Source organism: Drosophila teissieri, chromosome 3L (genome assembly GCF_016746235.2).
Source record: "Drosophila teissieri strain GT53w chromosome 3L, Prin_Dtei_1.1, whole genome shotgun sequence".
Taxonomy (NCBI): Eukaryota; Metazoa; Arthropoda; class Insecta; order Diptera; family Drosophilidae; genus Drosophila; species Drosophila teissieri.
In genome coordinates, this window is record NC_053031.1 from 19,576,773 (window position 1) to 19,592,043 (window position 15,271).

At 40.8% G+C, this 15,271-nt stretch overlaps 1 protein-coding gene across 1 annotated transcript in view; it reads right to left on the reverse strand.

Annotated features, from left to right (window-relative positions):
- The window catches only part of LOC122616309, a 46,450-nt gene that overhangs the window by 17,932 nt on the left and 13,247 nt on the right, over positions 1–15,271 (reverse strand). The window contains exons 6-8 of the mRNA XM_043791718.1: positions 13,965–14,201; positions 12,858–13,016; positions 6,319–6,497 (exon numbers count right to left, since the gene is read on the reverse strand). Coding sequence (XP_043647653.1) covers positions 6,319–6,497; positions 12,858–13,016; positions 13,965–14,201 — 575 coding nt within the window. The remainder of the gene's footprint in view (positions 1–6,318; positions 6,498–12,857; positions 13,017–13,964; positions 14,202–15,271) is intronic.

Below are 15,271 nucleotides of genomic sequence, written 5' to 3' on the forward strand. Positions count from 1 at the left end.
GTTGCTGTTTTTCGTTGCGATTTCGATTTCGATTTTCGGCCCGACTATGGCGCAAATTAAATAGAACTCGCCCCGCAGGCTGTGTTATGTATATAGTTAGTGTGGTATATATGCCCATGGCGAATGGAGAACGGCGAACGGCTAACTGGCCCACTGGAGCTGTTTATTTTCGTTTTATGCTGCATTACATTCAACACATTCAAACAATTAGCCGGACCGAAACCAAACCCCAATCGAGACTATTTCCAAACCGGACCATTTAAAATGCGAGTGGGCTGCGACTGCCACTGCGAATATATCACTTAATGGATTGTCACGCATATTTGATGGCGCTCAATTGGTTTTTGTTGAATTGCCCGTAAATCGCCATAAGCCTAATGGTCATTCAACATTAAATTGATAACTGCGCCAGACGCTTTCGGCTGATTTCGATCCCTTTTTTCGCTGCAAGTTTTTGCCTATTTCACACATTCTATGCATATATGTATTTGTTTTTGTTTAATTTAAATTAAGGCATGCCTGTCGGAATGAATTGGATGTGATTCTAAAGGAGATATCAATGGCAATTTGCGTCTAACTTTTTAATACATTAGTTTGATTCAAAACTGATACTTGCTGTAATTTTAATTTAAATTAATTTACTCGCCATATTTTTCACCGGCGGAGCCCAAGTACCCAGCCGATTTGATACATTTCGTATTTAGTAACCCAAAATAAACATTTTAAGTTTAGTCATGGCCACAATGACTGCAACGAGAATAACAAACCCCAAGCCAAAAAGCGAAATATGATTGGTCCGGCGCGCAAAGCAAATTAAACGTAATAAATAATAAATGAGTGGCAAACAAAACCATTCGCTTTAGCCCCTCTTCTTTCCCATTTGGCCACCACATTTGCTGATTACGGATATATGTATATACTCGTACGTATGCGTATGCATCACTTCGACCAAGTTAATTATGTTTTTGTGCACTGCCAAACCGAAATTTGCGAATTTCCATCCGGGGGCAGAAAGTAGCTTCATAAATATATGCAGGGGCATGCCCCATGTCCCCAAAGGAAGTTTCCGTATTCTGGGTGTTTGCCCTAATAATTAATTTCCATGGAAAATTAAGTTGCCAAAGCTTTCAGCCAATTAATGTTTGGTTGCACCAAGGCCGTAGGTTTCATATGTCCAGATGGAACGTATTAAAGCCCTTTAAAACCATATGTTACACACATTTACACATTTTCGGGAAAACAAGCTGAAATATTTTCGATATTTGTCTAAAAATCAAATCCCACAAAAAATGGCAAACAGTTAATAGAGAGCTGCTACAATTTTGCCTTCCATTGACAAATTCAAAATTAAATATTGATATTACATAAAAGCGCATACACACATGCGAGAACACACACTCGCACAGTCTCTCGCACACATTCGAATGCAAATAAAATGCTGCCGTTATGTGCAAATATGCTAATTTGTTGTTTGCCAATCATCCGCCTCGCCTCGCCACGCCCCCTCCACCACCATCCCCCTTGGCCAACTCTGTTGTTGTTTTCAATAGCTTCCACTTTCCATCCGCTGATTGCAAACAAAATTGCAACTCAATAAGCAAACTAAACAGCAAATATTCGCCAGCTTCTCCGGCACCGCAATCCCATTTCCTTCGACTTTCCCATTCGGGAGCCATGAGGAAAACCGGGAAAATCCTGCTGATATCAACGGATGCTTTTATTGCACAACTAACTTTTAATTGCTAGCTATTCGGTATTTATTTTCACGATTTTATTTATAAAATTTCGGATCACAATACATTTAAGTTTAGAAATTAATTACAACTTTATTAAAAACATGATAGAACGCTATTCCCCGACTATCAGATACCCGTAACTCAGCTAATAGAAGTGCGATCGAGAAACGAAACTGAGAAACAAATCGACTCGGCTAGTGATCGTTCTTCTACCTGTTGCATCCTTTTTAACGAATCTTTTACTCCACAAGTAATGGGTAAAAATATTAATGTTACATTATATTATATAATATAGTATATAGTAATATTGTAACATATATACTACTCGTATATCATTATAGTATATATGCATATATAAAACATAAATGTAGCATTTTCTTAATGAATAAAACCGAATGCTTTACACCAGTTTTAGATATTAGTTATACACTTCCCCTTTGCGCGTATGTTACATAAATGATGCTGTTAATTAGCGTACAAAACACAATTTAATCAACTAATTTTGTGGCTTTTTCAGTCTTTCAATTTAGCAAAGCACCTTTAATTTTACATGTCACAACGAGAACCAACCTTCCCGTGGCACCACATTAAATACAAGTTCCTTTGTCTTTGGCAGCCGTTCCACGCTTCATTGTTTGCTTTCCCTTTCTTTGTTTTCGTCTGTTGACTTTATGAAATTAAAAAGGAAAATTTTCACAAACGTTCCGAAAGAAGAGAAAAAAGCAGCAACAAAATTGAAAGGTTTTCCTTTAAGTTTGCCGGAGAACTTTGCGAAACTTTAGGTGTAACAACAGATGAGGGCGGCGCTGAAAAAATGGCTAAAGTTGTCAGGGGAAATGGGTTGGTGTTAGGAGAAACTTAAGTTCAGCGGGGCGAGTTGGTAATTCCCCCAACTATGTCATCAACAATAATCCGTAAATCAATGAACAGAAAAACGTCAAAACAACTTTTCCGGAATTAGCAGGGGAATCCCGTCGAAACTCTGGCTGTCACAAAAGGTTGAAATGGGAATGTTGAAAGCTTTTTAATCTCAGGGCAGTTTCAAACAACCTTTGCTCATGAAGCCATTAAAAAATGTAACTGATTCGTTAATAAAACTCGAGTGTTTTCTATCTTATCCCATTCCTAATATTTGTCTGATTATTTCATAAAATGTTTACAAGAGTTTCTATAGGCTAAGGGCCAAAACATACATAAATCGAATGTGTTCCTTGGTTCGTTGGGCAATAAATTGTCGGCATCTGTGATTGCCCCGTTTTCCATCGCAGCTTGTGTATTTTCCTTGGGCTGCTTAGTTGGCATAAATGATTCGAGCATATCTTACAGTGAGTCCATGCAGAGTAATTTATTACCCTATTTTGATTGGCGACATTAGATTTGGGATGTGAGAACAAGTTGCCATGGCAATGGACATGTTAAATATTCGCAGGATGAAGTTTTTCCGCTTTTGTGGGCGCTCATTGCATACGGAATGTTCGGCTGGAGTTGATTATCACTAATTAGGGAATCCGGACGGTATTGAGTATTGGTATTGATTGGGTCAGATAACGCTCGGCTGCCGGATAAATCCTTTTAGGAAATAATTGGATCGACAATTGGCAGCTATGACAATGGCTACGAAAATACCCCAGAACTCTTGGCAAATGTTGGCCAACGTTGGCAAACTCGGCGGTGTTTTGCGATTGATTTAAGCGTACTTTAAACGATTGCAGGGCTGTCAGCGGGAAATACAAGCAAACAAAATGTAATTAAAATCGACGCACACCACAGAGCCAGAGGGTTTTCTTCACTGACTGGGCGAAAAGTTGCGAATTTAATTAAAGTTAATTGAAAAAGTTATGGCCAAATCAAACCAAATTAAATATGCAACAGATTCTGTTACGTAATCAACGCAATAAGTGAAGCCCGAGCCGGACTTCTGTACACAAAGCATCTGCATCTGCAGTTTATTAATCATACGCCGCGTGGTCCCAGCGCATTATTTGCACTGAATATTCTACGAGAATTCTATTGAAAACCGCACACTGATGATTATGTATAACATTGCAATGACCTTTGCTGTTAATAATAAATGGTCCTTGTTCCGCCCGTTCGCTGGCTAAAATTTCAAATATTCAAACACAAATGCATATTGAATTTTTGCGTCCCCATGCTTAATGATTTTGTTGTTTGTGTTGCAAAATGAGGGGTTTTTGCGGAGTGGGGCCGCAAATAAAACCGCACACAGCGAACAAATGAAAGCAAAATGAAACGATAAATATTTGGTTTTCGTTAAAACTTTAATTAAAATCATGTTGCACCCCCTAATAATTTATTTGTATCGCGCAAAGCTGCCGCCCCCTCTCACGCAACTGCCAGCAAAAGGGGCGTGGCCATGGGGGTGTGTGCGTGTGTCGATAACAAAGCAATTATACCGCCTTGTTGGCCCGAATTGTTGGCCAACTCCTTCTAACTCCCCCACACAACCAGCCCGCGTGGTTCCTTGGCCGTTATAAATAAATGTTTCATACGCCAAGTTCTACAAATTGAACATGCCGCAAAATGTTGCCAGTGTTTAAGGCATTCGCAGCATATTTTCGATTCCGGTCACAACTTGCTTTAACGGAATGATATTTGCTATTTCTAATTAGATTTCTTAGCATTTGGCTTGCTTATCAATTTAAAATATGTGAATAATTATTTCGTTGAGTCATGAGTTAAATGCTTATCTGGGCTTTTTAATGTAATGATTGTCCCTTTGCTTACATATCCCGATATCCCTCCTTCCAAACTTACAGCTACACTTACAACTTATAACTATGATGGATACGAGTATAGCAACGAAATCGCCGCTAAAAATCCTCCCACCCACCTAGAATGTTTGGCCTAATGATAGCAGGCACATCTGTTGGATTTCCCAGCCAACGCATTAAGCCAAGCCGAAGTGAAAAAGCCAAGGGAATGGGCTATGAGGATAAACGGCATTTCACAAAAGTTAAACGGTCAAAAATTAAGCCAAACCGAAACAACAGCCAAATACATAAAGCCATATACGTGTATACATACTACGAGTATATAAGCCGGCAAGTTAATGAGCACAAGAACAACAAGGCGTAGAGAAGCTGTTATGTAAGGAATAAGGAGGAAAATAAACTAGGACTGAGTTGATTTGCCCTATACTTTTCCCTGCCAAAATTGCCTGCTCAACCAAAAAACTAATTTTAAATGAGGGCTGCCTCGATTTTCTTCCCTTTTTTGCGAGATAAAAAAGCGTCAGAGAAAAAAATAAAAGCCCAGAGCTTCGGCTTGGCCAGCAAAATAAAATCTACTCCGAAGTTATTAAGTGCAAATTAATGAACATTAGCGGCTGCCATGGCGTTGCCTACTTTTGGCCACCGCTGCGGCTGCTGCACTAAATTGATGGAGCGTTTCTGGTTCTGGAGATCCTGGCTTTCCAGTTCCCTGCCCCCCAAGAGGCTCAGAAGGGCAGTCTGAAATTCATTTAATAATTTTTCAATTAAATGCAGCTGACTGCTGACCAGGGAGCAGGAAATTCCAGAAAAGCCAAGTCAAGGGGAAAGCTTAGGTGAAAGATGCAGAAGGAGAAGTATATTAATGGGAGTGGGGAATCGTATAAAAACAAGTTTAGAATAGGGAGCTCCTTCGAGCAGAACATTCGGTTAGTGGCCAATGTTAATTAATGTGGCCACAAGGATTGGGGGTACTTCATCTTTTTTACGTAATTAAGGAGTTCATTTTTAGCTTCAATATCAAGTATGAAGTATTTCTCGTCAAGTTTACAAATTGTTGAATTTGAGACCAAGAAACGAGGCATACACAAGTAGTATTCTACTATTGGGCGCATAAATAATATAAAAATCCTAAGTCTTAAATAAATGTTCTATATTTCCCTGTCCCAATCACCCAGGGAACCGCATCCCAGACATCTTATTCTTATTCGCCCACTCCGCGCCTGAAATCCATTCCAAACATTATCGCTGCTCAAGCAATTACTCATACTTTTCTGTTTGGCCGTCGCATCAAGTCAAGCCTAAAAAGCCATTTGGCCGGCTTAAGACTCGGGTTTCCGTGGGGGATTCGTCTGGCCATGAATTTAATTAAAATCTCATTTAGTCTGTTTAGATTAGAGCCAAAGGCTAATAGAGGCTGCATAGTTGCGGCCACGCCCATTACAAAGCGACACCTCGCCAAACTGCTCTGTTTACACCACGACACAAAAATACGGCAAGGAATTGGCTTTTAACATCTGATTCTTTTTATGGCAATTAGCGGCCAAAGTAGTGCTCCGCCCAGAAACATTCATCAGCAGGCAGTATAAATAATAATTCCCCGTTAAAAACAAAGAAAATGAAGCACTCTCGCATTTATAAAGAAGACGATAGCCAGAGGAGGAGCATCTTGTAAAAGTAGCGAACGCAGAGCAAATGGTGAGCAGTGGGAATGGGCAATGCAAAATGCTGACCCAGTTGATAGTGTCCCTCCTTTCGGGGAAAGTTTGCCGCACTTGCACCTGCAGCTGAGCCCCACATTAATTGCCATTAATTACGGTTATTCATATTCATTTGCGGAGCTCTTCTCTCACCTGGATTCGAGGCATTTATGTGGAACTCGCACAGGTTCTTGGTGCCCTGCGCGAAGTCAAATGAGTCGGAGTCGGTGAAGAGTATGTCCACGTCCAGTTCGAAGCCTCGATTCGGAATTCCCTGCTGCAAAGGCGCAGAAAACGGGCTGGAGTGGAAGGCCACCAGCATCTCAGGACCGCTGAAAGACCACAAATCAAGTGAAAATGAATTAATATTACATTTGGAAAGTGTTGAGAGTCTGGAAATAATCATTAAATAACCATTTAGTATGCATTTCCTGAGGTTTTGTATGTTCATTGACCAGGAACCAATGGAAATTAGCCGTATTGTTAAACGCCTTCTTTGGTTGCCCTATCACGTTATACTCTATTATTAAATTCAACTCAATATTGGCTTATTTGTTTTTTTTAAATTCTACGATACTTGGACGTGAGTGGCAACCAGCCGGCCACAAAAAGTTTTGCACAAAGAAATCTCAGAAGTTTTCCCCAATATCGCTCATACGCCCCGTGGCCCTGGTCCATAACCAGGCCACTGGCACTCCAATTAGAGGCGTGAAAAAACTTCAGCTCACATAAATTTAATTTGCACAATTCGGCAAACAAGAAAAGTCGTAAACTTTTTGCCCACGAATGAGGCAACAAACCCAAAACAACCAGCGAAATAGCACAAACAACAATCTCGGTGGGCGTTTTGCCAAAATGCCGACGAACCGCGCCCTAAAGTATGACGCAGTGCTCCGCCGCTTTGTTTTGGGCTATTTAAAGTGTCCGCTCCGTCTGGTTGTTTGCATTTTTGCTGCCAAATTAACTTTTTTCGCCATTGTCTCGCTGGCGGTGGGTGGTGGGCGGTGTTCGGTGTTCGCTGTGCGAAAGTTTTAGGCAAATTTTTTGGCATAACAAAGTAACGAAGTCGAGTTGGGCCAAAAATTTCGCCGTTTGTCTTTTGATTTCGTTGGCCAAAAATTATGAAATGTCAGTCGCTAGTGGGTGTTGCACCAAAAGCATTTCCACCCCCCCCCATATTATTATTCTCTACTGGCAGACGGCGCGACGCCGTATTTTTTGGGAGCGGAAGAGCAGGAACAGCTGCCATGGCAGTGACATCGAGTGTTCATAAACTTCGAGTGCTCGCTACACTTATACACTTATAGATGCCGTTTTCACAGAAGTGTCTATCAGACTGAGAGTTGTAAATGAAAATAATGGTCTTACTAAGGCATTAAATGTGCGTAATGACATGGTTTTTCCTTGCCGATCGCGCGATTGCATATAATCAATTTTATTATTTAATAATTATATTTTAAGAATCACTTAAAACTTTCTACATTACTGAGAAGAGTCATACATCTATTTATATACATTTCATTGGGCTATCTGTATAGATACATAAAAAAATAGTAAAAATTTCTTGACACAACTTTTAATTTAACTACTAATTTAAATGTTTATAAATTCTAGTTACGCCGCTCTTTAAAATACTGTTCGCAATTCTGTGGTCCTTTTTCATCTCCTTAGCATGCCGCATTTATGGCCGTATAAATAATGTTCAAAGTTTTCAATTTAAACATCAAATTGAATTTTTATTGCCCGGGCAAGAGGTGTGCACACACGGCGTATGCCTAATATGGCATGACATAAAATAAAACGGGAACTGAGCTCCCCACACACACACACCCACTAACTCACACACTTGCACGCAGCCGAGCCAAGACTTTGAACACTTAAAAAGAAACGCTCACGCAGACGATGTCAAAAGCCATCAACCATGGCCAACAAAATGGCTTTTTAATACGTGTAAGTGTGGCCGAGTGTGGGTGGCAAAGCTCCTTATTATTTAAGCGAAACGTGTCCTCAGAAGGGGGTGTTTGGATTAGAGGGGCTTGGAGTCAGGGGCTACGGATGAGGATGCGGAGCAGCTGCAATGCTTGCTGTCAGTGCCAAGTGCAATAAACTGCAAATGAAAAGTAAATTAATTTTTAATAAAGCGACACAAATGTACGGTCCCCACTCGGGCGCCTGCAATTCAGCTGGGGCGTGTCCTGGTTGCCGGGGAATGTCCTTTTCGCCAGGGCTTATGGGTGTATGTATGGGTGTACTAGCGAAAATGTCTGGATGTTTTCCAAATTTACAACCTCCACTCCATAGGAAACTGTTTGGTAACGCCTGGTAAGTTTGGACAGACTTAACTTAGGATTTAAATACCTTTAATATCAATATTTCATCTGCAAATTTTTAGCTTCACAATTTGGTTTCCTTTTAAGGAAAGAATCTTCTTAGCGCACGTATGTACATATCTATTTTGATTTTCCCTAGGAAAGTGTTGCAAATTAAGTAGCTAAAGCAAAAGTCAAATTCCTAAGTTGTTTCCAATTTTGCCAAGTGTAAGTTTCAGCCTGTACGCGTACTTGCGTGACATTTGGTTACTTTATGGCCTGCGGCACACTTGTGGGTGTCGTAAAATCAACACGAATCCATAGCCAAGTTGCCTCCTTGAACTCGCCACTCCCGTGCGACCTCTGCTCTAAATCGCTGTCCCTTTGTCGGTTATCAATACACGTAAAGTTCTCCGAAGCGTCAGAGTGTCCTGACCGCAAATGGCAGCTACGTCCTCCCCGAAAATGCCCCTCGAAATTCTATGGAATTGCGGTCACCGTGGGTGCTGGGGGGTGTATGAAAGCCTCGTGTTTGCAGGAGAACTCAGTAGCAGACGGGGATTTCCAGTTATTAAAGAAGCCGAGCACTAAGAGCTGTTCTGGATACCCAACATTGCGGGTTTCAATCGAAAATCGCTGTTAAACTCTTTTGCTTACGAAGTGCATGCAGACGTAGTTCTTGAACAGTTCTTAAAAAGATTTCGAGGAACGAAAGGTAAGGTAATATAATATATAATATAATATATAGGTAATAATTCAGATCAAATTCGATATTTGAAAATAGTTTCTTTGAGATACACTGATATTCTAATCATACATTTTTTAAAAAGGCCAAAAATCTTTACTGCTGACGATTTACTATTTAAACGATACCGCCTGCACCTCGAAGGCATAAAGCACTTAAAGTTAAACCTTTCCAGACGAAACCCCCATCCAAAAAATAGAATTAACCGAAAGCAAACATCCCGTTTTCCTTCACCGGTTTTCATCAAGTCTAATCCGCAAAGTGCAACCACAAAAAGCAGGTTTAGCGGAAAGGAGCGCGAGGGGGGAGGGTTGGAAAATTTGCGCCATAAAAAATTAATATGCAATTTAAAAAGTTATCGCTTTGAGTTTTTCTTTTCTTGGCTAACAAAAATTAACATTTACTTAGAGGAAAATCAACAGCTGGTGCTGCTGCTGCAGCTGAGATGGAAATACAACTTTTCCAGCTCTTCCATCCCACTCTGTCACCCCCAAAAAGGGAAAAGCGAGCAAAAGAAAAGAAAAAAGAGACCAATAAAATACTAACGTCTCACGGCACCTTTAGCTTGTTGCAATTTTAAGTTGCGCTGGGAAATTAATAATTCGCATGTAGCTTCCTCCAGCCCAAGCTCCCACCCACCCCACTCATTTTCCTCGTCCTTGTGTGCATATGCGATTTTCGCATAAAGTCAGAGAGCCATGTCTGGGGTGAGAAGCAAAGCGAGCGATGTTTTCAGGCGTAGAAGGAGGACTTTTCCTGCGCCCGTGTGTGTGTGCATCTTTAATTCGTGTGCTCATGTCGTGTATGACGTTGACACAGTGCACGGGAAAAGTCGGAAAACTGCACAATACATGTGCAACTAAGGAACAAATTAATAAACCATCATTGAGTTTGTTGTTAGCTGGCTTTTCCTTTTGCGTATTGCGGTTGTTACGCCTTTGTATATTTCAATAATTGTACTTATCTTACATCTCAGTAAGATAATTTCATTAGTTAAGATAATTTTTATGTTCTGATGGGAAATAAAAACTAACATTATTTTGAAACACTTTACTCACTGTAGCCCAAGGAGGAAATTGTTTTCCGTGTCCTGCAAGAAGCAAGAAGAAGGATGTGGAAAATGAGTGCGGTACCGGTGGAAGGAAAAGCGCGGCGTGAGCTACGGACCTGGCTTCTTACTGCCGTTTTTCTTGGGCACCCACTTTTCCATCAAGTTCTGTGAGCGTCTTTTGCTTCGTTCGTTTTCTCCTTCATGTGCATATTACGCTCTATGCATATTTGATGTGCATTCCCCGATCCCGTCACCCTCTTTCTGGCACCTGTGCGCGCTTATAAGATTTTCCCAAGGATACGGAAAGGATGTCAATAAATGCGAGAGTGCAACTCATTAAGAGATTAAGCGACACAGGCGAAGATCTCATCATCGTTGTGGCGATTTTTTAAAACGACCCACTTTAATATGTTTTAAACTAGTTTCTGAAACATTAGCATACTTGCAAGAAAACTTGGTAAGTTTATAAGTTTTAAAAGACATAATGTGCTTTCGAAATAAAATAGGCGAAATTGATATAGTGATTGCCATTGCTGGAAGGCTGTTTAAATATTTTGTTAGTTTTCTAAGATGTGAAAGAAATATATGTTGGCGTGCAGCCTTCAAATGTTTTTCCACTTTTGCAGCCCAAAATGAATAGATTAATTTGAAAATTGATTGCCTGAGATCTTTCATGATATGTTTTTACAGCTGCATGAGCCAGAAAAAAGCAAAGCCCAGTCCGGTTTAAAAAAATCAGAGTTTATGTGCATGTCTCAAGGGGTCACCAAGTGGGCAGAGGAGACCCAGACCCTGGAAAAGAGCAAACTTTTGGCCCTGACCAAAGACCGAAAGACAACAAAAACAAATGCTCAAGTGCAAGATAAATGGCCAGAGGCGCCGTCGGAGGGGCTTAAGGTGGCTGTGGTGGTGGTGTAGGTGGTGGTTGTGGTGGGGTTTTGGGCCAACTAGGCCACTTGAATCCATGGAAATGCGTGGGCGTGGCTGAGAGCTGCATTCTGGCATTTTGGGGATGTCCCGAAAGTGTTCTTAAGCACATCGAGAGCAGACTTCCAAGAATTTATGACAATATAAACTCAATGAGTTGGTAGTTTAGTATTTGGGAGATAAATGCGTTACATGTTTTATAGGGATTAAATTACTTCGCTATGAAGATACAGAGTGCGTGTAAAGTAACAGCTTCGAGCTTAATACATTTATTAGAAAACTATTTAAATGTATATATGAGTACCTCAGTTGGCGGTCTCTATATATTTATTATTTTTGGTACTGCTAAGATATATTTCCAAGCATTTATTTGGTTGCTTTACCTATTTATTTTAAGATGGTTTTATTTTAGTTGGTATTTTTACTGGTGGTGGTTGAAACTCAACATATCTTACATCCGAAAATAAAGCCGGACTAAGAAAGAAGACATCAAAAAGTAAGCTTTCCACTAATGAGCGAACTAGTTCCACTAACTATACGAAACTACGCCGATTAGGGGCTGCATTTTAATTGCTTAAGCCAAACTTCAGGACAACTCCGCAGGTGTGTATGTGTGCGTTGGAGTTCGGAAACTTAAAACTGCTTTTGAAAGGCTGGCGAGCCTTTAAGAATTTATGGTTGATGATCTAAATGCTGGCAACTTGGAAACTAATGAGCAAAATTTTGCCATTGCATAAATCACATGCATCAAAATGTTTTCAATAGATGGCACTAGCAAAGTTTCAACCGACAGCATAAATCTATTTATTTCTATGTGTGCGCTGGGCTGTTTTCTGTTTTCTGAGGCTGCAGGGATGGGCTGGTGTGCGAGTGTATCTGTATCTCGAATTTCGCATCTCTTTTTCACTTTTCGCTCCGACTGTCTGTCGGTCGATCTCGGAGTCTGTCCTTCGGTTACTGTCTGCAGAGCAACCCAATTTCCGGTTTTGCTTAAGCATTGCGCACAATTGCAGGGCGCACACACGCTCGCCCGTCTTGTATCTGTGTGAGCGGCTTTGTATCTATGTGTAACTGAATAGGAACACATGCGCCCCGAGCCAAAACTGCAGTGCAGTGCACTAGGCTGCGGTTCCCAGGCACACACACATGCACATCAGTGATGCGGAAAAGGGGATTGCCGTCTTACAGAGATCCGAAAATTACTTTTGGCTAGGGATACATATCACAGCTTAGCAAAGGTCTTTCATTTACTTCATATGAATTAGGACCATTTTTTTTTGTTATCTACGTTTTGTTTCGACTTAATGGAATTGTATGCTATAAGAACGTATAGACTCGCAATTTCACACATCTTAAAAGTTAGGGAGCAACTTGCGGCATCACTGTGGGCGATACCTACAACATCGCATACTGGCACAATCTCACACACACATGCTCATTAAAAATGCCTGTCTATCCATTCTTGTAAATGTATTATGAGTTCTGCTGTGCTTATATTTAACTTTTTCATAACACGGAGAAGTGGCATTAAATAAATGTCCTATGTCTGCCTTTGGCCCCTTTTCCCCTTTTTCTCTGTGATTAAGATAAAGCATATGATATATATAGCACATCCTATAAAATGTGAGAAATTCTTGAGCAATTTTATAGTTGGACGTACCGTGAAACGACGCGTGGCAACCAATCTCCTCCGCAGTATTTGGCCAAAACAGGATCGTTGGTGGAGCTGCCGTCGTAGAAAATTAAATGGTCCCGTTCACCTGTACAGTCCGACCAGGCTCGAATGGACCGGGAGGTTTTATTAAAGCTGGCTATTGAGCTGTGGGTGTGGGCGAAAAAATAGAAATCATATTGGAGAGGTTAGCCAAAGAGCACGAACAATATGTACAATTGAAAAACGGAGAAAAGCAATCAAATCGAAATGCAATGAAAACATTTTCATTTGCCAAAGCCAGGCTAGAAAATGGTTACAGCTGGGGCCAAAATCATAGTAAAAGCCAAAGTAATACAAATATTATTTACAAGTATGTGGAGAGGTGTAGCAAAACAATTGTTACAAAGTAATAAATATTTTTTCAATCTATTTGGTAGCGTATTCGTAATTTTTCCAATAGCTGTGCTTTTTATTTTCTTTTTCATTGTTTCAATAACAAACTTTTTAGATTTAAACTTTGTAAATGTAAAAAATGTTAGCAGTTGTGCAATTCCTAATTTCGTTTGTGCACTTGTCATGACTGATTTTACTGGTTTTACACCTGAGCAGAAGACCCAGATGATGTTCACTGCGAAAGTTGAAAATAAATGTCAGCTAATATCAAAAATACATTTGCCTAATCCCATCAATCCAATTACAAACTTCACATACTGTCCTTTAATACGGTTTTGCATACAAATTGCATCGGCTGTCAGTTTGCTGCATTTAATTGGAATATACAAAACTTTTTGGGCGACGAATGCTTAACATTCTCGGACACGAAACAGTTTCATTTGTGCCGTCAGTTAACAAACTGCCAACTGGTACTTCGCCTAGCAATTTGCCAAATTGAAATTTGTCATACAAATGCAGATGCAGATGCACTTTGTCTGGCCGGGATATGTATATGCACATATCCCATTCAATTCGGAACGGGACGGGACTGGAATTCGTCGGACAGAATGGTAATGCTTATTTAATGCTCTCCAATGCAGGTATTCATTCGAGATTCTTTGGGGCCATCCCCTCCCACGATACCCTGTTCCCAGTTCCCAGTTTCCAGTCCCGACTTACCGCTTTACCAAGGCCTTGTGCTGATTTTCCTGGCTAACGGCAATCATGGCGTGCTTGCTGGTCGGGACTTCCTTCTGCCGGATCGTCCAGTAGCAGGTAACGTTCCTCGGATACATGCCAGGATAATTCGGACTTTGCAGGCGACACTTGTTCCGATAGCACTCGTCGAATTGCCTGGTACAATAGGTGCCGGGTGTCACACGGCCCAATTCGAGCGGCTTATCGGGCAGGCCGTATCTGGAAAAGAGGCCAAAAGGTTCAGAGGTTCAGTTCTCAGTTCTCAGTTCACTAAGTGTTGTGCGAGTTTAGCAATTTTCATTCTAGCTTCTGCGTCCTTTTCGTTTTCAGTCCGTGCGACTACATTTTGAATGGTAGTTAAGGCCGTGCCGGCACCACCAACAACAACACAAAACAACACAAAGACCTGCAATTTGCATAAAATGTGCTACGGGACGCACACGCACACACGCCCACCTTTCCACATACATATATGTACATGCATCCACGTATGCATGCATAGACGGTCATTCCTGGGGTCTGATCATTGTTTAGTTTGCTAATGGTGTGCACACGATTCCCGGACTACGAACGGACTTTTCACTTCGAATATATTCTTTTGAATCAGAAAGAAAATGTATCATATTTGTACCTCTTTGTACCTAATTTCTAATTCATTATTACGCACAAAAAAGATAAAAATGGAAACAAATAAGTTGAGTGTCCTCTTATATTAAAGCTTAGTTTGTGAAAATTGGTAAACACAGATCCTAACGTATTGATGTTTTCTCATTAAAAGGAGTAAGCAATACTTTAAAAAAGTAGTGGATTGTTTTGTAATATTTCGAAAACCCTATGAACGTTTTCGCAGTGTGGCAATGACTTGTAAATTCTGTGCAACTTATTCAGGCGTAAAAATACATTTCAATTTCTATCTTCCTCTCGCTCTAATTTTCCACCTGCAAACAAAAAGCGCGGCACCTGGCAAAGGAGGTGGGTGGTGGGAGAACGGAGAATGGCGAAGGGCAGAGGGAGAAGGGAGGGAAAGCGATACGGAGACAAATTTGACACATGCCTAGGCAGCAGGCACAAATGGATTGCAGTGCAAATACATGAGGTGAGGATAAACCTGTATTGAGAAACTAGACAGAACACGGCTCATGTTTTATGCAGGCAACCTCCTTCGATTCGGAATTTCCCGAAAAGCCATCCCCAGGGCAACCAAGTGGCATTGTTCTTTCGGGCAGAAAGATTTAAGTTCTAAGCAAGAGCCTTTGAATCGAGCCAGAGCCTGAGCCAGCGCCAGGAAT